This window comes from Nanorana parkeri, unplaced genomic scaffold (genome assembly GCF_000935625.1).
Source record: "Nanorana parkeri isolate BGI_ZX_2015 unplaced genomic scaffold, ASM93562v1 scaffold196, whole genome shotgun sequence".
Lineage (NCBI taxonomy): Eukaryota > Metazoa > Chordata > Amphibia > Anura > Dicroglossidae > Nanorana > Nanorana parkeri.
This window is the reverse complement of record NW_017306464.1, coordinates 851,184-875,077: the sequence shown is the minus strand read 5'-3', so window position 1 is coordinate 875,077 and position 23,894 is coordinate 851,184. Positions and strand designations below refer to the sequence as shown.

The window sequence follows — 23,894 nt, the reverse complement described above, 5'->3', positions numbered from 1 at the left end:
GGCGGGCTATGGACCCGCCGATCGCCTATATGTGAAACACCCGGTAACGGGTGTGTGCATTTAGCGGGTCTTTTCTGCCCGTGCGTGCCCGCTAGGGGGCGCGCGCGAGCAGAAAAAAATTGCCGTCTGGAGACGGCAACCCGCAGATGCTGCAGTGCCGTCCGTCCGTTTTTTTACTACGGGCGGACGGCAAGAGGTTAACCTAGTGCGGGGGTAGCCCAATTGCAAGGGTTAATAAATAAAAAAATTGCCCAGAGTTAATGATGTGCCAACCTTTTATGGACTGTCTCTGCCCTAAAAGAAAATGGTGAACAGTGTCATATTTTTGTAGACGTTAATGTACCATTAATTCACACATTTTATTTACATTATTTGAACTTGTTTTCTGTGTTTTGGGACAGGATAATTGCCCGGCTTGTAGTCAGCTCCCTCAGAACATTGAATTTCCATCCTCTGCTAAACTGCAAGAAGTTTTGGATTATTTAACGAATGATACCTCATTGTAAGTGGCTCATTCAAAGGAACATCAGCCTTAAACATTAAAGTGAGCATGTACTCAAATGTTAGCACAAAGCATCTTTCTGATATTAACATAACTCCAGGCTCGCTATTGTGCTGGTAATGTGACCAGGACCTTAAAGCTGAACTCCAGTCATGCAAAATTGTTCAGGCTCCTCTTCTGTACTAAAATCGATTTACTCTGATTTCACTGCACAGTGTAAGCGTATCACAAGTGTACATTAGACAATGCAGCAATTCAGAACTCGCCTCATTTGCGGGGTGGGAGACATCCAGCATCATCTAGATGTTTCCTTCCCAGCCTTACAGTCCTGGCCCGCCCCTTTTAAATAATAAATATTGGACTTCGGATCTTTCAATCATAGAGGCTCAGCATCACATGCAGGTGTTACCTAAGGTGGTCTGCATGCAAATACAGCCTGCCTAGGAGCACCCTCTCCTCCAGATTGACATCCACCCATCAATGCATTTTGATATTTGCATAACTACTTCCAGAGCCAGCCCACTGCTTGCATCAGGGCTGAAGACTCTTGAGAGGAGTACTGTGGCAGGGAACTACGTACTGCCCACTGCCGGCCACTCCCACCAGTCATGATTTGCATGCCTTGAGTACAGAGATCTAGTTCTAATATCACTTGGTCAAAAAGTATTTAAAAATTAAATTTGTATGTTAAAGGGGGAAAAAAGAGGAACCATTGAAAAGCAAAATATAAGGCAGAATAAAGTTTAGATTTAAAGTTTGAAGTCTATTGAAAAAAAATGACCCCACCCCACCCTTGACCTTTTCCCACCCAGACCTTTCTGCACATATGCCAAGTAGTATATTTATATAAGTATCAGCTACTTATTTTAGGTGTCTGATCTCTGATTAATCTTTTTTTTATGCAGACAGATGAAATCTCCTGCCATCACAGCAACACTAGAAGGGAAGAATAAGACTCTTTATTTACAGGTAAGAGGATTGTAAAAGGAGATCTCATTGGACTACACACAGAATCCCATGTGTGAAATTGTTGGTTTTAATACTATTTAGGACGGGATACATTTATAAGTTTACTTGTGAAAAAACTGTAGATGTCGCTTTATTTTTTTATTAACCTTTTCTTTCTCTCCCCAGACTGTATCGTCTATAGAAGAAAGGACGAGGTCCAATCTTTGCAAGACTTTACAAGGTAAATTTGTAATTGACTACAAATATTCTGCTCATTTTGGGGCAAGTAAAAGCTAAACACTAGGATCCTGGCCCCATTTTACTAGGGATGCACCGATACTTTTCAGATACCAGTACCGATACTTGGCATTTTCATGAGAACTACTAGGGTTGCAGCTGGGACCTGGCTCTGGTGCTCCACCACTGTCCTGAAATCATTAGTCTGTATTGTTTTAGAAAAACTGTCACATGACAATAAATAAAAATGTATCAGTACTTGTATCTGTGAGGACTTGGACAAGTATCAGTACTTGTACCTGCAAAAATGGAAGGGTGCATCCCTTTATTTATAAAAACAAAATCATACATTAAAACAGAGATGCACAAATCCCAGGAGCTCCGTGTGCTCCTTACGAATGACAGGGGCCACCTAACTTTTGAATTTTTCTCTAGTATTGGAGCTTGAAAAGTATCTGTACTGAGTACAGTACTTGGTATCGGGGCATCCCTACTTTTTACTTCCTAAATGGGATTTCCGGTACTCGGTATCGACGAGTACCGGAAAAAAAATATATCGGTACTCGATACCGAAATACCGGTATCGGTACATCCCTAGTTAAGACCTCATGCACACGGGCGCATTGGAGTCCTTGGTATAAAAATCGGGTGTACTTCCCCACTTTGTGAAGCCAGAGGTGCTATAACTGTACGTGAGAATACAGTGCATTAGCATACAGCCATACAGTATATGCGTATACATGTAAATCCCTGGAAACAAAATCTGTCCAGGGATTATGTCCATATGCATATACGGCTGTATGCAACTACCGTTGTAGAGCTCTGTATATCCCTTGACTTCTTTGGGAGCAGTAAGCAGCACCTCTGGCTTCCTGGGTTGGACCCGATCTGTACAACTAGGGCTCCCATCCACCCATGTGGATGAGGCCTACCTATCCGGGATCTACCAAAAAAATTAATATCAGGACATGACGGACTAACCCTTTCAGACACTTACTAGAGTAAATTTTGTCTATTAGTGTATGTGGACAAACCTTTAGGTGTTTCTGTACAACATTATCTGATCGGAGCGCATGTAGCATTTTGGTTATTTACACCTGTATTCTCATTACAAATGTAACCTTATGAAATTTTGCTTCTTCATTCTCTTTCTAGAACTCGGCCTTGTTGACGGACAGGAGCTTGCGGTTGCCGATGTCACGACCCCTCAAACTGTCCTATTTAAACTTCATTTTACCACCTAGTTGTGCTGAAGCAGGAGATTCCATGAAAACACTTTTAGTTAGAAATACTTGCAGGACTGAGTAGCAGATACTGATATGGATGTGCAGGATGACCAAATTGGAAAAGAAATCTGTGGCCGGCTGACACCTAGTTATGCGTTTGGTTTCCAACCCAGTTTATATGGCTAAATGAAAATGCTCGTGTATTATAGCCCTCACCGAACAATTATTTATGAAAGGGAAAATATTTTAAAGGTCCCCCCCTCAAGAGCATTTTAAATAGACTTTTAGAAACATCATCAATGTACAGTATTTTGATCTAATAAAAGAGTACCTGTCAGCGAAGAAGCCATTTTGTCTGCAGATATACTTGAGCTAGGGGTCCACTAAGAGCTACACAGCATTACAAAGCTCACAGGGCATGCATTCCTGATGACACAAAGTCCTAGCGCATTGATAGACTGCAGTCTCTGACACATGTATCTGACCCAATGGCAGCTTTCATGCATGCATATCAGGTGCACTTTAGCTGCTTAAGCTCTCAGGGGCAGGGTCCTCCTTACCATCTTGTCTTGAATGGTATTTTAATTGTAATGTCTTCCTTATATTGTAATGTGCTGCGCAAACTATTGCCGCTATATAAATCCTGTATAATAATAATAATTATTTTTATTAATACTTTCTAAAAAAAAAATCCCCCATTTTAGGCAAACGGGCTGTGTCATTAAAGATACACAAGTGATTAAACATGGAAACGTAGTGTTCACATCTGAGTTCCAGGTAAACTGTTACATAGAAATGAAATGAATATAAGGAAGCTGTTTTACCAGTCAAACAATTTGTATTTCGATCCCTCCAGTTCTAAGTTTTACACAGCTCTACTATAGAAAGTAGCCACAGAGTAGAAAAACCTGTCCTCTGCCAGCCTGCTGAAGAGATGTACCTTTGCTTTTGAGGTCTCTGTGCAAACGTTTGACATGATTTATGCTGAATCAGAGCTCTTCAATCAACAGTGAATGTGAGCTTTTCTGATAGGTTTGACTCAGCAGTGCTCTCTGCAGGGAGATGATCGGGAAATAAGCGGACCGACGGTATGTTTTTGCTTACTTCATCATCAATAGAGCCGACGTGTGACAGTGTGTCATAGGTTGGCTCTATCTATGGGGATAACTAATTCACTCACCCCATAGTTTTCCTCTAACAAGAATGTAACTTTATGTATCACTCAGACCATCTCTAAATTGGTGCTAACACTGTCCTTCCTTCTGGAGAATGGCTACTTTTCTTCCCCATGGTCCCTGTGTGTGTTTTAAAGTACCTATGATAGACTCCTGCAGGCATAGGGCCTATAGGTCATTTCAGCGTGCAAGCCATTGCACCTTCACAAGGTGGAGAATACCATAAGGAGGGAAAAAATATGGGGTTATTTCCATAGAGAGAGTGATTCTACAAAGACCACACACTATTCAAAGCAACACTTCTTCCCCATTTCATAGTTGTGCTAGTGCAATCAGGTGATACAGCAACAAAGAGCCTTTCATTTTGTTTCCCCGTCACAATCTACAGCTTCTTTAGGAGCAATGTAAGATGGGTTGGGTGGACTGTAGTCTTGTTCCTCGTGGGGGCTAAGCCTCACACCCTACATCAGCAAACAGGTGAAGCTGAATTTAAAAAATGATCCGACTGGGTCGAGTGAAGGGTACCCTACGAGGACCTAAGGGCTTAGATCAGTGGTTCTCAACCTTTCTAAGGCCGGGACCCCTTGGTAACATTTGCCAAGTTATGGTGACCCCCAACCGTAACATTTAGGGATGCACCAGTACTAGTATCTGTGTGGGCTCCCGGGAGGCTATGCGGGCTCTCAGATGGCTAGTGGGACTCTCTTTTGGCGCCCAGTGCGGGCTCTGTGGGGATCAAGCATTCACCTCCTGTGCCGCCCCAATAGGGGCATAGAATATGAGAGGCATAGCCTCAGTTAATATTAGCATTGTTATATAGGTTAGAATTTATATAGTGTGATTTGCCTAACTATTTTCTCATAGCTAAATTCATGTGTTATCCTATGCTGCCATCTAGTGGCCTTTTGTTGTAATGTACATGTTTTTCTGTGATTCTTTGTGATGTCTACGATGTATTTCCTCTCTGTATGTAGCCCCACCCTTCTTCCTGTGTGCAGTACTTCCTGTGTCATGGCCACAGTTGAAAGCCACATGTAACAAGGACACACAGGTAATCTGCACAGTACGGAGGAAAGGCATCATTTTCTGACCGCACAATACTACAACCGTTCATCTGCTGTTCCTATCATCTGCTGTAACCTGATGTTAAAGAATAAACACCTCCTTTTGAATGAATCGGTATTGACGAGTTCAGCTATCTGACGAGGATTGTCCGCAGTGAGTATATCTGCTTATATAGGCCAGGCATAGAGGTCTCAGCAAGGGATATATTTCGCTATCACAACGATCGGAGTCAGAATACCTCCCCTCACTCCTGCCTGCTCCCCTCTCTCTGATCCTCTCTGGCCACTGCTGCTGCAACGCCATCTAGGAGAACTGACACTGCTGCGCTAGGAGGAGCCTGAGGAGCCTCTTACCTAGAGCAGCACAAGTCATGTGGGGACCCACTTTTTTGGGTCGCGCGACCCACAGGTTGAGAACCACTGGCTTAGATAGATACAAGTGGTTCTCAACAGTCCTAGCATGGTAGCAGTGACACCCCTAGGGGCTGCAGTGGATACTACAATTAATCTTAGTCAAAAGTTTGAGAAGTGCTCATCAGCCTTTAAAAAGGCCTTTGCACGTCCACCACCAGAAGGCGGTGATGTTAAGGGGTGGATGTCAGTCTTGTTACTTGTGGGCGATCAACAGCAAACAGATGAAAACCAATGTAACTGACAATTCTAAAAGGCCAAGCGGAGGAGCTATAAAGGCTTGGGTAGATGCCAGCAGTGATGGATATATTCCCGACCCTGCCCTGTGCACAGCCATACACTGCCATTATTTTTTAAAGCGGCTCTACTACATTTGTCTGCAAGCAAAGCAGGGAGTGAGTACTAAGCGTATGAACATTGTGCTGTACCTGGGATGGTGTGCATCAGAAAAGTACCTGTTTTATGTTCTAAAAAATGCTGCACCAGGTAGGATGAAGCCATACCTTCCAACCATCCCAGATTCCATGTGACTCTTCTGGAATTTCAACAAAATCCTAGTGTCTTGTGGATCCTGGCTGTGTCCTTGACTCCTGCTGAGTGTCAATGTATGTCACGTGGGTGGCCGCTAAGGGGCCAGTATAACCGCATGGGGCAGAGAACAGGGGGTGGGTATTATTTTCTATGTGGGGGGGCAGAGAACAGGGGGGACGGTATTTATTTTATATGTGGGGATGTGGAGGGCCGCAATGTTTACATTGCTTTATCTTAATATTGTTGTTGTTAATATTTATTTTTGTAACTTTATTCTGCCTTCAACATTTAAAAGTGTAATTTCATAAGATAATTTAAGAGGGTGGGTTTAGGGGCGGAGTTAAGGCCGAGGCAGGGTTGGGGTTAGGTGGGGTAACTGGTGGCGAGTAACTCTTAAGGCCTGGCTAGTAGCTCAGGACTTGAAATTTTGAGCCCTGTTATAGTGTATTAGTAACGTGAGGAGTGCCTGGAACCTGTGTGAGGTTCTTGTTTTATTATTATTGCTGTGTTTCTTGCAATGCCTAATGGGATTTGTAGTTTCACCCAGCTATGGTAAAACTAAAAATCCCAAAAGGCATTGCAAGACTCTGGCAACCACGGACATGACTTACAGAGACATGATAGGATTTGTAGTTTTACTGCAGCTGGAGGACTTAGTGTATTTCCACTTTTGCAGTCAAATTTGAGAAAACCCTCTTTATATGTTTGTGTGGGGCCACCCCCATACTGCAAGGGTTAAGTGCACATTTTTGTCCAGGGTCTAAAATAATAAAGATATACTCACTTGAACCTCAGTCCTGCCCAGCTGCTAGATTGGTCCCTACAACCTCTCCCCTTCTGCCCTGGCCGTCTAAGGACCCGTGAGTCACCACGCAGTGTCCTCACAAGAGGTGTGCGGTCCGCACCATGTGACACCAAAATGAGTGACCGTCATTTTGATGTTACCTCCTCTGAAAAGTCAGGCACTCGGTCATGGACTGAGAGCCCGACAGTTGCACGAGAGAGAAGGGGACCCAGCGGCAAGATGGGCGCCAGCAAAGTGCGCATTACTTCATTACGCACGTGTGCGATTACATCATGCGCATGAGCGATAACATCCCAACGGGGTGTCATCCGGTGGCTGTTCTGGGTGACACCACGACTGGGGACGCCACTGTTATCACATCTAATACAACGTATTAGCCATGAGGGCACCAAGGCACATGGCATCACCATGTTCGGAACGGAGGGGGGAAAGAGAGGCAGCAGGGACAAGGTGAGTTTTACTTTGTTGTTTTAGACCAGGGGTAGCCAAACTCCAGCCCTCCAGCTGTGGGGAAACTACAAATCACATGATGCATCTCTCTCCGGGAGTCGTGGCTGTGAGAATCTTGCAATGCCTCATGGGATTTGTAGTTCCACCACAGCTGGGGAGGCCGGAGTTTGGCTAGCCCTGTTTTAGACCCTAAATGAAAGCAAGCACCTAACCCTTGCTGCGCTGGGATAGCCCCACTGCAAGGGTTACGTTTTATTCTACTCGGAGTTCTTCTTTAAACTATAAGAAGCTTTTTGTTTTTTTTTTTAAGCTTATGCAATGTAAATGGGAACATGTAACAAATATAAAACAGGTGCTATACCAATTCAGCTGCAAAAGTGGAAATATACTTTGTTTGGTTGCCCCTGGAGACTATATAACCTGGAACAAGAATTCAGATTAGTGAAGTTAAAACTTGATCTCTGCATTGCCATCCAATGTTGTTGAAAATACTGAAGCCAATGGCAGCCAATGAGCTGGTATTATCAGGAGAGGAGTGATTAATCGATTATTGAAAAAGTTCACAACTTTTTCAATAATCGATTATAATCGATTATGTCGATTAGTTGTTGCAGCCCTAAGGTCAATACACAAGTCTGGTAAGTCTTGGGATCAGCCTGACAGCTAGGAAACTAGCATTCTCAGCGATGGCAGCCATGTTTCATTAGATTTCCTTTTAAAAGAAGAAAAAATTGAGTTTAATGAATAGCTCTCCTCTGCGGTGTCACATTTGGCAAGTGGCTGCTGACAGAAAGCAGCAGTGACAACTTCTCATCAGCGCAGACTCGCACAGAGCCTGGAATCCTCTCTGACACTGACAGGTCACATGTTCTCAGCCGGGCTCCCCCTGCAGTCACGTGAGCTCCCGCAGGGACGTCTGTCAGTGTCGCCGTGTGATGACGTCAAGTCGGGATTTGTTTACTGCTACGTGTTCGGGAAGTGGAAGCGGGTCGGCTAGCGGGGAGAGAAGGTGGCGGAGCAGGAGGGGAGGCAGGCCGGCACTATGAGCTGGTTCAACGCCTCGCATCTATCCACCTTCGCCAAGCAGGCGTTGTCCCAGGCGCAGAAGTCCATAGACCGGGTGCTGGACATCAAGGAGGACGAGACTGCCTGGGCTGACTCCATTATCACGCCCTTCCAGGAAGGTAGGCCATCTCTTCCACATACTGTTACCATGGCAGCCTTAGCTGGCGCCCCTTCCCTCACTCCCTGTCAATGTGGACATTATAATGTGCTTCCTGATTTTTGCTGGGCAGGGTCTTCCTCACCTACTGCTTCTGTATGTCAATGATGCTTGTCAGTGTTTCTTGTCTGGTCTAAATGATTGTACAGCGCTGCGGAATATGTTGGCGCTACATAAATGTAATCATCTGCACTGTAATGTACTTTTCCTGACTGCTCACCCTTCTCATCCTGTGGGAGGGTTCTACACGCAGGTGCTAAATGGAGACTCATGCCCATCGCCAAGAATTTGGAATACTGTAAAACCCTGGAGCTGGGCATTAAAGTGAACAGGACACCGTTGGCCTTTGGCTACTATCTTTAAACTGTACTTTTTTGGGGACCCCAGAGCTCTTCCCAAAATGTGGAAATAGGTACAGCATACAAGTGGAATAAAGGTAAAATTAAATTAAAAACACTGACAGATATGGTTTTTATGTAAGAAGAGACTCTTTATGTCCCTTCTATCATAAATCATTCCTCCCTGCCTGTCAGCGATTGTGTGCACTGGGACAGGCACCTGCAGGTCAATGCACAAGCTCGGAATGGTCCCATGCCAAAATAAAGTAACTCCCATGTGCATGTATAGGAGTTATCTCATCCCGGCCTGGTCAATTGAAAGGCTAAAGACGCTGAACCTGGAAGAAGACTGCATAAAGATAGAAGCTCCGGTGGTGGAAAAGAGCACTGACATTGCAGCGCTGGAGGGGGATCGCCTACAAGGTAAGTCAGCCATAATGCTGTGGATACTAGCACATTATGGCAAACACCTCCTGGCAGGGGGCCCTCTGTTCCCATGTTGATTAGGGATGGACCGATACTAGTATTGGTGCCGATACCGAGTATTTTGGGAGAGTACTCTTACTCACCTAAATGCTCCAATACCTTACCCGATACCAGAACTTCCGGTCAGAGGAATCTGGGCAACGAGTAATGACCCTGCTTCCTGAGTATCGGTACTCATACTGAAAAATCGGTATCGGTGCATCCCTAATGTTGATGGTTTACTACCACTTTTAAATCCCGTTCCAAGATCCTATCAATACACTTCCCCCCCCCCCACACACACACTTTTTCCCCAACCATTTTTTTTTCTTTTCCTGGCGGAGCAAGGTATACTCCCCACCCGTGCCCTTTCTTGGTGTCGGGGACCACTGATCCAGCAAGGCATCAAAAACCTCACAAAAACCCCCCCCCCCCCCCCACACACACACTTTTTCCCCAACCATTTTTTTTTCTTTGCCTGGAGGAGCAAGGTATACTCCCCACCCGTGCCCTTTCTTGGTGTCGGGGACCACTGATCCAGCAAGGCAGATGATTCTGACTTGGTCGGTCCACAACAGTCCTCTTGCTTTGATGTCACTCCTCTTCTGGATCCTTTAAAGGACTCTGCTGCTGGACAGCCAATAGGAAATGTCCTCTTCTTGCAGGCAGTGACGTGGACACGTGAAGAAGAAACCACACTTAATGTAACCAAAGGAAGATAGAAGACTTGGTACTGGAGTGTCATGTGACTGTAGCTTTAGGTAAGTAGATAGGGTTTTTTTAAGACTGTGACCAGTTAGAGGGGGGTGTTAGGGGGTTAATATTATCTTCGAAATCAGCCTGCAGACCTGCCTTCCAGAGAGCCCTTTTCCAGTCAGGCAGTGTCCCCACTGCCCCTTGACTTCATTTTATTTCATCTTCAGCGTTTTCTGTCTGCTTCATTGGTTGGCCACAGATGACACACAATTACTTTGCCCCAGCAGCAGTCAGTGTACAGTTAGAAAAATGCCAAAACCTCTGTCGCGTTTTCAGACAGAAACAGAAATGAGATATCCAAAATTTTGCAGCTGTCACCAGAATAGTGGAGAAGAAAATAAGAGTTAATGTTAAAGTTTTCACTAGAAATACAGTACATGTTAAATTCTCATTTTTCTTTACTTACTTAGGAAAGATATTAATCACTTTATTTAGCTGTATTTGGTTTGAACCTGGCACTTTCGATGACACTTTGATGGTCAGAGGTCACCCGAGGTCTAATAGTTCTTGCCCAGTCAACTGTTTGACTTGACACACTGTCTCCAAGATCAGTTTTCACAAAGACAGGCAGCAGGGAAACGCATGTTAACAATCTCAATAGACTTGTAAATGGTGTAGCCCGTTACTATGTCCTTTTTTAGAAGTTAGGAACTACAATCCAAAGTTTAAAAACAAGTAGCAAAGAAATCGCTTCTCATTATCTGCACCTACGCTTGTGCACCTACTCACAGTCAGGGTGCATGCACATACATATACCGAAGCCATGGATGTTGTGTTCTTCTGAATGGAAGACATTACAAAAACCTGAGAGGATAGCCCTGTCACTTGAGCTGTCAAAGTAATTTGATTAGCCTCTCCTCGCGCATTCCTCTTTGCGGCCTTAAGCACTGCGACCTGCATTTTATGAATAGGGTGAAAAATGCAGGACATGACATGGCCTAACATTACAAAATATACAATCTCTCCTTTCTATTATAAATGTCTTCCCTAGAAAAAGCTGGCTAAATAGTGACTGGCTGGCATCTGCCCCTTTTTAAAGGGAACCACATGACCAATGCTATGTTGTTATATCGATTACATATTTATGTGTTTTTAGCTCTCTAATATTTTATCATAATTGGGCTAAGAACTTTTTCTGCAGGAAAAATAAATAAGAGGCACTTGATCCTGTTTTATCATCTATTGGGCCTCATTCACACTGGCATTCCTGCATGTAGCTTTTAGAAGAAGATATCTGGAAAGTATAAACAATTTTTATTCTTCTCAGATCATTTCTTCCTGCATTTAGATGTTCCTGCTTGAAGCCATGTTTATTGGGTTTACATGCGTTTACTTTTGTCCAACCACATTTAAAGTTTCTAATCGGATCCTGAATATACAGAATTCAAATGTATCTGACTGCATGTAAACGCAAATTCTAAATGATACCACTTAGGGCTGAATCAACTAATCGATAATCAGAATTGTTGTCAACGATTCTGATTATCGATTAGTTGGTCTGGCTCCCCTGCTTCTCTTCTCTGTGCTGGGAGCCAGTGTTTCTCCCAGTAGGGATCAAAGGGGGCACAGACCCCTGCAGTCGGTGCCCAGCGGTGTGGCTCCGCTGCTCTCCCTCACCTGTATCGGCAGAGGCAGTGGGGATCTGAGGGGACACAGTGCCGACCCCCCTGCCAGCGCCCAGAGTGAATGAGGCTTTAGTTTATTGAAGCAGACTAGATGTGCATTATAAGTTGGATATGGGTGTACTTTTGAGCTATTTTATATTTCCTAATGAACCTTAATAATGCAAACTATTTTTAATATTTTGTAGAGTCTTTGCATCTTATAACTAGGGGGCATTGGTTGCCTTCATGGCTATTTCTGTAACAGAAGACATTCTGTGCATTAATATTTAAGAGTCGGTGTATATTCCAGGATATAGTGATTGCAGAACAAGAAAGTAGAAATAAAACCTGTACATTTTTTTTCTACTGTGAAAGGGCATCATATAAAACAGTCACGCTCTGATTAACAGGTATTAACACTTGTTTGTTTTTTATGCTCAGGGACCAATTCGCTTAAGGGGAGCTGGGAGAATTCTAACTGGGGAGGAAATTTAGAAGAAAGCCAAACACAAGTAGTTTTGACGCCGACGGCCATCACCAAGCCGGTCAGAAGAACTGTAGTGGATGAATCTGAGAATTTTTTCAGTGCCTTTCTCACCTCATCAGAGGTTAACCCGGGAACGGTTAGTTCTGTGGTGTCCACACCCCCCGCCAAATCTCAAAGACCGAAAGAAGAGGTAAAACAGACATCACCCGAGCCTGTAGACAAAGTCGGGCAGGAAAATGCTCCAGATAATGAGCGGTCGCAACAGACAAGCCCAACCCAAAGTCTGGAACAAGTTGACTTATCTATAGAGGACTTGATACTGGTGAAGTCAGAGGATTTATCAGAGGAGAAATGTGACCCTGAAATAACCAACCAGGACTCTGGTGGGGATCCTGAAAGTGTTAAAGATCACTTGGAGCCCAAAACGGGAGAGGAGCCTAACAGTTCAGTGGCTTCACCAGAAACAAAGGACAATGCATTAGATCTAAAAGACCAAAAACTTGAAGATAGGCAGAGCAACACTCCATCTCCCCCCGTTAGCAACTTCTCCTCCGGCACCTCAACAACTAGTGACATTGAGGTATTGGACCATGACAGTGTGATCAGCGAGAGCTCTGTCAGCTCCAGGCAAGAGGTGGGCGATTCCAAGGGCAACCTCAACTTAATGCAGAATTCCTTCCAGCTTTTATCTCCTTCGGTTGAATACGGTCGTTTGGATGAGTTTCAGAAACTCACAGAGAGTTGTTCTTCCTCTGACGCCTTTGAAAGAATAGACTCTTTCAGCGTGCAATCTCTGGACAGTCGCAGCATAAGCGAAATCAACTCTGATGACGAGCTGTCGGGCAGAGGGTGCACACTGGTCGCCATGGCAGTAAGCTCTTCCCCCCCGAGCCTGGACGTCACCGACTCCACAGAGAGCAAAACCGATGAGGAAGTTAATGAAACAGTACTTGTGCACTCTAGTGATGATATAGAGATGGAGGAGAGTGGAAGATGTGCAACTCCTGTGAATTCAGAACAGCCGGATCTCCTTGTCACCGCACTCCAAGCACATGAGACAGAGGCAGCCGAGCAGAAAATGTCAGCTGAGCTGCAAGACAATAGCAGCAAGCCAAAGGTTGAGTACTCTGTGGAAGATATGCATAAGGTAATAAAGCAAAAATAATAGGTTGTTGTTGTGCTGTACTGTTTGCTGGTAATAACACTTAAAGTGACATTAAACCCTCAGATTTTTTAACATAAGCCAATACTGTAATGTGCACCTTGCTGTAATCCATGGTAGTTTCCCTTCTCTTTGCTGCTCTTCCTTTTAAATCCGTATCTCGTCTCATGCTGGGCAGAACTTCCATTTGCAGCTGAGTGCCTCTTCCTGTAGTGCTGGCTCAGGTTGTGAACCTTCACACAGACACCATGTATCCATTTCAGAGACAAGGCAGTCTGCTGCAAAACAGAAGTTCTGCCCAGCATGAGAACAGATACAGATTTAAAAGGAAGAGCAGCAAAGAGAAGGGAAACTACCATGGATTACAGTAAGGCACAAATTACACTATTGTTTTATGTTCAAAAATCTGAGGGTTTAATGTCACTTTAAATACCAGCTCATGTGCGTTTTATTTTTTTTTAAGTGACCCTGTCTCTAAAAAGGCAGAACAAAAAAAAAATGCTTCTGTCAAAGAAGACTTTTCCGACTCAGCTGTCCCGTCGCCCATTTGTAGACTCTTTAATACATTCATGGGTAATGCCTTCCGAAGGATCGTTGCACATTACACTAGTGTTTTGAATGCTTGAATCTCCTGCTGCATTTTTTTGGTTCCTCCCACTAGTACCTCTGTCCTGTAGTGATGCATGGCAGAGGGAGGAATTACAGAATGTAGAAGCCTATACTCCAAAGTAAGGCAGGAGCTTTATATACAATAGACGTCAGGCATGTCGGGTTGCTACATCTCCCTCTGCAACTGTAGTTATCTGGCCGACCTGCATAGTTAGAGGATGAAGGCTCCGGCCAGGTGGGAGGACACAAAATGTGAGAGACGCAGGCAGTGTGTCAGATATGAAGATCCTTTGCTGAGCAATGGAGTGAAGGTTCTAAGAACAGGCTGTGGGGCAGTTAGGCTCTATTTACACCTGCCATTAGGGCCTATTTCACATTCCAGTGGTAGGTATCTGTGGATTCCTGCAGCCAGAATGACAGGTGTGGGTGTGAATTGCTGCTGTTGATCAGTCTGTACAAAGCAATGACAGACTGATGGTGGTTGTATCTGTTCACTGCGTTCAGCGATGATCATCTGTACCTAACCACAGGTAATTGGTGGTGTTTGATTACATCCGAAAAGCTGCAGCCGCTGTCAGTCTGCCATTGCATTGTTTAGGCTGATCAGCAGCAACTATTCACACCAAACTGTCATTCTGGCTGCAGGAATCCACAGATTCCTTTCGCTAGAATTTGGATTAGGCACTGGAGTGAATGACTCCTACCTGCCTCACAGCCTGTTCTTAGAACCTTTTCTCCTTTTGATGTGCAAAGGATCTTCATATCTGATACACTGTCTGTACCTCCCACCACATTTTGTGGGCCCCCCCAACCAGTACCTACGTCCTATAGTTATGTAGGTTTGTGTGATAACTATCGAACACAGAGGGGGCTGTAGGAATCTGACACACCTAGAAGTGTGTTGTATGGAATGATTCTTACTTTGAGTATAGATTCCTGTCAATGGAATTGAGAATGGGCTCTAATCGCAGGTGTAGATGAGGCCTTTTAAGGTGTGTGAGCGTCTTCTTTTATGGGAGCTTTTTTTATTTTATTTTTTGTTTTAGGGGTAAGGTCCACTCCTTTTTTTTTTTTTTTTCTTTTTCTCAGTAAAATGGAAAGGGTTAGAACCTCTGTTAGATTATTATTACAGCATGTGTCTTCCTGTACTAGGGACAAATGCCCATTGGGACTAATTTCTTGCATACCTCAAACCTTTCTTGCCCCTTACCTGGTATGCAGACAATGAAGAATGAGGGTTCGTTCACACCATAGGCAGTGCGTTCGGGTGAGAATCGTACCGGAACACACTGCCTGCAATGAGGCTAGCTCACTTTTTTGCCGTGCTGGAGGGGAGTGGCGGGCCATTGAAGTGAATGGCACCTCAGCCACGCCCTGCGGCCGCAATGCGATCGCCCACACGGGATCGCAAGGCACATTGTGCCTGCAGTGCAATCAAAATGCTGCTAGCACTATTTTGATCGCACCGGAAAGCACTGCTGGCACAATGTGCCCTGCGATCCCGTGCGGGCAATCGCATTGCGGCCGCAGGGCGTGGCTACGGTGCCATTCACTTCAATGGCCCGCCACTCCCCCTCCAGCCCGTCAAAAAAGTGAGCTGGGTGCAATGCGGGCAGTGCGTTCCGGTCCGATTCTGACCCGAATGCACTGCCTATGGTGTGAACGAACCCTTAGTATGCAGAAAATGTATTAAACCCACAAATGTTTTCACCACTCTTGTTTCTTAATACTGGCTTTTCAGAATGACGTGTAATTAGAAGTTGGGTGAAAGGTCTAGGGTAATATAACTCTTCTGGTAGAAATGACAGACCTTGAAGTACAATACAAGGTCCACATATAAAATCCGGGGCCCGGATAAGTAGTTCCAAAATGAACCTGTAAAGAAAAATGTCTGTTAGACTAACATTACCCCATCTTCTGCATCGTCTTTCTGGGAAGATTCCTGGGGAATACAGCGCACGTGAAATCTTGTGAGAAGACATTGCAATCCATTGTAAGGGCAGCTTCCTGCAAGAATTCGGGTGCTTTGTATTTCCCAGGATCTCACCGGAAATAAAGGGGTGTCATCATTGCTTGGGCACTGAGGTCAGAAGATGGGGGTAAGGGGAGTAAAAATCTAACTTTTTTTTCTTTCCACATACATTTTGGAACTACTTTTCATTGTTGATTTTTACAGGGGGAGTGGCCGCGACCGGCTTCTCGTGTGTCAGCGGGAAGCTGGGGAGAAGACCAGCGAACATCCGTTTGCAGATCTCCTCCCTGCTGAATGGGACCAGGAGCGACGCTGATTGCATCACTTCATGCGTCAGGTGCACCTACGTACGAAAGCGACAATTGCGCTACATATGTTGGGTATCGGCCACGCACGCCAGAGTGAGAGCAATAATTCTAGGGCCAATATTTATCCGTATCGCTAAACTGATGACCTGTGGGGGCTTTTAAAGCGTCACCTATGGAGAATTTGGGGTACCGTATTTTTGCCGTTTCACGGACGCATACAATTTTAACCTGGACATGTTGGGTATCTATTTACTCGTCATAACATCATCTGTTGTATTTTAAAAACAAAATGGGCATTATACTGTGTTTTTGGGCACTATTTGTTTATCCGATTAACCGATTAATCGAACCTAATAATCGGCTAACTAATCGATTTTGAAAATAATCGTTAGCTGCAGCTCTAAAAATTAACTTAAGTGCATTTTTTCACAAACTTTTTGGGTGTGATTAAAGAGTTGCGCTAATATCGCATGATGTAAAAATTTGCAACTGCCGCCATTTCATTCTACACGAGCTTTGCTTTCAGAAAATATAGAATGTTTTTTGGGTCTAGGCAAAAACAAGACAAAAAAAAAGACGACATGGAGTTTCCTCCTTCACATCAGAAACCTCCTTTTCACCCCACAGGAGCCCCTATTCCAGCAGAACACTGCTGACATCCTTGATGGAAAATAATCAATATGTAATCAAAAATTCCCTAACAAAAGAAAAAGATATATGGATGCGAAATGAATCTGTGTACGGCCGGTATTACTGTGCGCAGTTTAATAGTTATTTGTCAGCTTCCTGAAGCTTGTCCTGAGATGTGACATAACTGGGTTGCCACGTTGAAGTTACAAGCAGATGGGACCTTGCATGCAGATGTCTACTGGGCAGTGCCTGCAGCGTTTTCTGTATAGAATTTACAGCAGTGAATTTGTGAAAGATTATGGAAAACAGGTGACCCTGATTTTTACCAAATCACTGTTATTATTTCCAAGAAATGGAGGGAAATTGGTGCGCACATTATGAGTTCTAATTATTGCAAGTAAAAGTTGCACTCATATTTTTCTTTTTATATGTTTGTGCATTTCATGATGAAAAGAAATCAGAATAATACACAGTTGACATAACCTGTAATTGTATTTAACTAGTGGCACCCTTCCACACTGCATAGCCAGGTCCCTGACATCCAGTGCAGATGAGCAGCACAACATGGTCAGGAAAGCACCCCCACCCAGCAGATTGGGCAATGAAAAGCAGTGACAAAAGTTATAAGTGCTCTCCTCCCCAAGTAAGCATGTTTGCAATATTAGAACGATAGCACTGCAGTATTGTCTGATTGGCTCCAAGTGCTGCTGCTCTCTCCTCTAGTATGAGCCTTGCTGTGCAGGGAAATATATGAAGCTAGTATTAGGACAGTTGTCCTAAATGTAAATTGAATTTAAAATGAACCAATGCTGTTTATTGGACCTATGTGTCCACCGAAGAATTATTATTATTTTTTTATTTTTACAGCGAGTACAAAAAAAATCTGTTTTTTACATCTGACTATTGCTATCGGGTCACCATCTTGGGGTAGGGAGGCCCTGAGTGTAACATGGTATCAATTTAACTTCCCATGTCCAATACTGTTGGGTGCAGCCCCCCTATGTGCTGTCATGGTTGTGGGGCAGCGTCTGAGACTTGGGATGATTTATGTACGCTGCTTTCTTTTGTGGGCGTGGTCAGGTTTTTTCTCTGTTTTGAAGTACGTGCCATAGTGTATATTTTCTGGAATTGATTTGTATTCTACTTTTACATGATGTCTTCAATCATTGAATTCTGTTCATATTAGGTTTTGTTTATCTGTTATGTGCGTACTAATAAACGTAATTTAAAAAAAATTAAATATGTTTTTATTGTTCTGTTTATAAAAAAAATAATTTTTTTAACTCGATTCTTTGTGCCTTTTTAGATCATCGATGAACTTACAACGCGGCTGGACAAGAGGGAGATACAACTGTTATCCGTCAGCAAAGAAAAAGCACTTCTGGAAGAAACACTCGACAATCTCAGAGAGTGAGTGAATGTCGGGAATATTGCTCTTTGTTTTGTGCTCACAACTGTTTTAAAATCTGTGCAATGCATCACAAAATATATGATGGACAAAGTCGTAAAGGATACAAATGAGTTTGTTTCATTAGCCAACAATTTTGGGCAAAGTTTTGTGCAGAAGTTCTTTAGGAATGACAGAGTTTTATAAATGGACCTAATGTTCGGTGAGACAATGTAACAGCCCAACTGAACTTTATGTTCGAATCAGCTAAATCCATTCTAGGTACATGAAAACAGTGTGCAATGTCTAACAGTCCATGTTCTTTAGAAAGCAGCCACAGCCTGTGTAGAAAGGCCTTTTACCATCAGCATGCTGCAGAGAAGGACCTTTGGTGGTCTCTCTGCAGAGGTTCACATGCCCACCTACTGAGCCAGACCTACAGCTCCCTGCTGATTGGAGAGCTCCAATTACATGCCCACCTACTGAGCCAAACCTACAGCTCCCTGCTGATTGGAGAGCTTCCTGCTGATTGGAGAGCCAGACCGTCAGCTTCCTGCTGATTGGAGACTGTACTCACAGGGGTGTATTCATCCTCTGCAGACCACTGCTTGAACATAGAGAGTATGGTTCCTTCCTGCGGCATGCTGGCAGGGGACAGGCTTTTCTACTTAGGTTGTGTGCTGTTGTAATGCACCTAGAATGTATTTAGCTGGTTTAACCTAAAAGTTCAATTGGACTTAAAAAAAAATACAGAAAACTGCATCATGTTCTGACACAAATATGTAGTGATCCTGCCAGTGGATAGTTCTTTCTAGAACAGGATGACAATACTAAAAACCCTGCAGTAAAATCACTGCAGCATTGTCACCTTGCTCAACATCATGGACATAAGGACTACAGTGCTGCTTTAAAACACATGTTGAGTAGGTGGCCTGTCAGTGTTGTCACTGCTGACTGCTGCTGCGTTCTCCTCAATGCTCACAGCAACGGCTATAGTTCCAGTGGGCCTACCCACCAACTGTCTATATACAAGGGGCTCATGGCAGTTGTAGTCCAGCGGCTGCCCTATGTCGGAAGGAAGGATCCTAAAGGTTGCCCTGTATCAATATCTTACAGCCCATTTAATGGCATTACAGGGGCCAAAAAGACAATTTCTTTGATTTCTGGAAAAGGTAAGTATAAAAAAAACAAAGAAAGACTGCATAGGGGTATGTGTGTGTGGATCATTGCAAATAAATATGGTTGTCTACTGTTGGACTTCAAAGAGACACTGCCAATTTACCTATTCAGGAATTCACTCATTTTCTTCCCTTATCTTGACTTGCAGTGAACTGGTCAGAGTTAAGGAGGAAAGCCACAGCATTTCCTTGTTGAAAGACGAGTTCACGCATCGAATTGCGGAAGCTGAGAGGAGGGCACAGCTAGCATGTAAAGAACGAGATACCGCAAAAAAGGTATATGAGTTATCAACCAAATAAATGGTAACTGCTGGCAAAAAAGAAAGTATTCAATGACTAATACGGCTTTATGTACATTGCGTGCAGATTTCCATTATATTAGCACAGAACTTCAGTGAATGGACTCTAAGCAAAAACATGTCCTCTCTCCCTCTGGGGTTGTGGACCAGGCTGATTTTGGGTTCTCTGAACACCAATGCTAAGAGCCTCAATGCCAATTTTCATTTCTCTCCAATAAGCAGCTTAGATGCTTGTTGACAGTCATATCATTGGGAGCACAATGATTTTTGTGGGCTACAAATGAGTTGACAGCCAGCAAGTGATAAAATCTCAGTAGCAAGAGATCAAATTTTTGATTTGCATTTTAAACTTGTTGTTTGATGGAATTCTCAGGAAGTAAAAACTGTGAAGGAGGAGCTGGCCACGCGGCTAAACTCCAGTGAAACGGCGGAGATAATGAGAGAGAAGGATGAGCAAATTCAAGGTCTCCTGGAAGAAGGTGAGTTAAGTGTTTTATTTTAAATGATTAGATTTACTTATCCATTGGGGTCTTATGTCTCTTAAAGAGACCTTGTCACCAAGTTTAAATATCAAATATTTTAACCCTTTCGCTGCCAAGCCCTCCGGAACATTTTTCAAATCAGCTGGCCAAGCCATTTTTGAATTTTCTGCAATTTTTTCCCATTGATTTGATTTTCAACTGCTGCGTTGCTAGCGTTTGTAAAAGACCCCCCAAACCATATATTTTCTGAAAGCGCAGGCCCGGTAGAATAAAAAGATGGTGATACTAAATTTGTAGGCCGTGCGATAATTGCGCAAATGTTTCTCAAATTAATATTAAACCGATAAAAATACACAATTCAATTGATAAAACACACTAAAATCAGTATCAGCGCACAAAAAATAATAATTTTCTGACTAAATCTAAAAGATAAAACTGTATTGAGTTAATAAATAACAAATATTTGCAAATTTAAAATTGCGCCTTTTTGCGAAAAGGTAAAAAAATTACGGTACGCAAAACTGTAAAAAAGGAACTTATGTTAAAAAATTGTTTTCACGCTGTGTTGGTGTTTGTGTTGTGATAAAATGATACAGGCGTATATTTATTGCAACACAAAGATCACAACGCATGGCAATGCGTCACAAAGCTTTGCCATGCGCTGCCACAGTTAATTTAATTTTTTTTTAAAGAAAAAAATACATTAAAAAAATCATGCACTGCGATGCGTTCTAACAACGCACTGCAGCGCATGTGCATGGCGTACACCTCAATATGTGTATGTTATGTGGGGGGAGGGAGGGGTTGTGCTTTTTTTTATTATTTTTTTTGTACACATTTTTTTATTTTATTTTTTTTTTACATTTTTTATTTATTTTTTAATAATTTTGTATTTATTTTTTTTACTGTTGGGGGGGCTACAGTGAAATCTCTGGGGTCTAAATAGACCCCTGACATTTCCCTTTTGAAATAGAAAAAGAAATTGAGGACATAAGTCCTCAATTTCTTTTTCTGCAGCCCCAGCACTCAATGAATGAGAAGCCTCAGTACAGAGGCTTCTCATTCATTCACAAACTAATGATAGTAAAAATATTTTACTATCATTAGTTTCTGAATGGGGAGGAGCCTCTGTAGTGAGTGCTAGTCCCCATTCATAAATTCTTCAATGAACAGGCTGTGATGTAGATCGCAGCCTGTTCATTCATAACTGGGGACACAGTACTATGTGTCCCCAGTTATTTACAAACACCGGAGTGATCAGACAATCACTCCGGTGTTTGCTCTGCACAGAGGGATCGTTAAATATCATTGATATTTGGTATTTTTAAAATTAGCGGTCATCAGCTAATGACAGCTATTAATTTAAAGGGGACAGTCTGCTGAACAGTTCTACTATAAGCTGATGGTCGCTAAAGCGACCATCAGCTTATAGTAGAACTGTAAATGCCAGGTCCGTACGACGTACTGAGCTGGCCAGCTGGAAGCACTTTTGTAGCTCCGTACGACGTACGTCCTTGGCAGCGAAAGGGTTAAAGGACAACTATGGCCCAACCTTTTTTGTCATAGTTCTCTTTGGGGTCACAGGAGCACATATAGTAATGTCCTTCTGTGACCCAAAACACAGCATATAGCGGGCTATTTTCCGCTATATGCTGACATTGCAGAGCCGTGCCACAGCCGGGAAAGATACTGACAATATTGTCGGAACCACCTCCGCCATCTGATTGACAGCTGGCTCTGCCTCTATAGAGGTAATGCCAGCTGTTCCACCCCCTCTCCAACTGTCCCTCCAGTCAGCTCTGGAGGAACGGAGAGGGGAGGTATGAAACCATGCCTGGAGCAGTGGCATATACTCACCGCTCTCTGGAGGGAGATTATCAGGAACTAAGCAATCAGTGGTATTGTGATCATACAGTTATTGATCAGTTTTATTCACTTGTAATGTGCCTTGGAACTTGCTAGAAAATGTGAACACTCCAGGAAAAGTCAATTCCCTAGCACAGCCTCCTCTCTCCTTGCTTGTCATAGCCCTCTCTCCTCCTGGAATTGTCTTGTTAGTCTCTGTGCTGGCCTAGCTCCTCTGCCCATCCCTTCACCTCCCTACATAACCTTTGATGTAACTGCCGGGGGAGGAGTAAAAGGGAATACTATAGAAAGCCACCTGAGTAACACTGCTGGGGCTGCTGATGTCACATCCAAGATGGCAGCACCCAGCTGAAGTCTTGGGGCTATTGAATCTAAAGCACTGCGTAAATTGTCGGGCACTATATAAATACCTGTAATAAATTTAAAATATCTACACACGGGAGGCTTTTCCAGGTAAATAACATACATCAAGTTTTGTAAAGTGCTGCACAAACTGTTGATGCTTTATAAATCCTGTATAATAATAAAAAAATGTGTTAAATGCACATATAATCTTATGGGAAGTTTTTGTTGAAATGAGTGGTCTGGGCACAGAGTCTTCTTAAATGTACCATTTCAATTCTGTTACCTGAATTACTATTTTAAGTTATGAACCGCTATATAAGCATTCACACTTACAGGTTTGAGATTCTAAGGATTCATTCATGAGATTTTTGAGCTCAACACAATAACAGAATTTATTGGTATATAGTATCAAGACTTAAATACAATGAACCAACAATCTATTTAACTACAACATACAAAGAAAAGATTTAAACATGCCAAATACCCAGACATTGGTATCTAACCGACAAACAGACATACAGTTAAGTGGGGGAAAGATTATATGTATAGTTACCCATTAATCGTCACATGAGGCCCCATCCTGGTGAAAAGAGGCCAAGCTGTTTTTTCCAGTTATTAATATACCCCTCGTGTCCATAGGGATGCATGACAAGTCTCCCATTGGTTGCCTCCCAAGGCCTACTGGAGATTGGAGGGTTTCCAAGACCCTCTTTACAACTCCACACCCCTCTCTACGATTGGCCAGTCTACTTGTTATTAGATTAAAGGGTCTTGGCTCAGGAAAAACCTGATTATCAGCCCTATTTGCAATTCATTGGGCCTGCCACTCCCCTCCACAGTGATAAACACAACAAAGACTTTATTTCACTACAAGCTCAGGCGAAATATTTAAAACTCAGGAAATAAAACTATATACATATTACCTATACTTTGTGACATAAACTCTGTATGGTAACAGTTTCTGACTTTTCCCTTTTATACACTGAGTGGCCAGATTATTATGACCACCCCATCAGTACTTTGTTGGGCCACGAGATTTATAACAGAATTTATTGGTATATAGTATCAAGACTTAAATACAATGAACCAACAATCTATTTAACTACAACATACAAAGAAAAGATTTAAACATGCCAAATACCCAGACATTGGTATCTAACCGACAAACAGACATACAGTTAAGTGGGGGAAAGATTATATGTATAGTTACCCATTAATCGTCACATGAGGCCCCATCCTGGTGAAAAGAGGCCAAGCTGTTTTTTCCAGTTATTAATATACCCCTCGTGTCCATAGGGATGCATGACAAGTCTCCCATTGGTTGCCTCCCAAGGCCTACTGGAGATTGGAGGGTTTCCAAGACCCTCTTTACAACTCCACACCCCTCTCTACGATTGGCCAGTCTACTTGTTATTAGATTAAAGGGTCTTGGCTC

At 43.1% G+C, this 23,894-nt stretch overlaps 2 protein-coding genes across 4 annotated transcripts in view; both read left to right on the top strand.

Annotated features, from left to right (window-relative positions):
* Positions 1-3,233, top strand: part of UBA3 (ubiquitin like modifier activating enzyme 3) — a 34,231-nt gene extending 30,998 nt beyond the window's left edge. For both annotated transcript variants that reach the window (XM_018555435.1, XM_018555434.1), the window contains 4 exons: positions 402-502; positions 1,408-1,471; positions 1,637-1,691; positions 2,843-3,233. In XM_018555435.1, coding sequence (XP_018410937.1) covers positions 402-502; positions 1,408-1,471; positions 1,637-1,691; positions 2,843-2,931 — 309 coding nt within the window. In that variant the 3' untranslated portion in view covers positions 2,932-3,233. The remainder of the gene's footprint in view (positions 1-401; positions 503-1,407; positions 1,472-1,636; positions 1,692-2,842) is intronic.
* Positions 3,234-8,238: 5,005 nt separating this feature from the next.
* TMF1 (TATA element modulatory factor 1) overlaps positions 8,239-23,894 on the top strand; it is a 36,832-nt gene continuing 21,176 nt past the window's right edge. Inside the window, exons 1-5 of one of the 2 annotated variants that reach the window (XM_018555431.1) lie at positions 8,239-8,533; positions 12,176-13,368; positions 18,209-18,312; positions 19,617-19,743; positions 20,140-20,245. In XM_018555431.1, the coding sequence (XP_018410933.1) occupies positions 8,392-8,533; positions 12,176-13,368; positions 18,209-18,312; positions 19,617-19,743; positions 20,140-20,245 (1,672 nt within the window). In that variant the 5' untranslated portion in view covers positions 8,239-8,391. Of the gene's footprint in view, positions 8,557-12,175; positions 13,369-18,208; positions 18,313-19,616; positions 19,744-20,139; positions 20,246-23,894 lie in introns of both variants that reach the window. The other variant, XM_018555433.1, reaches the window with a different exon arrangement.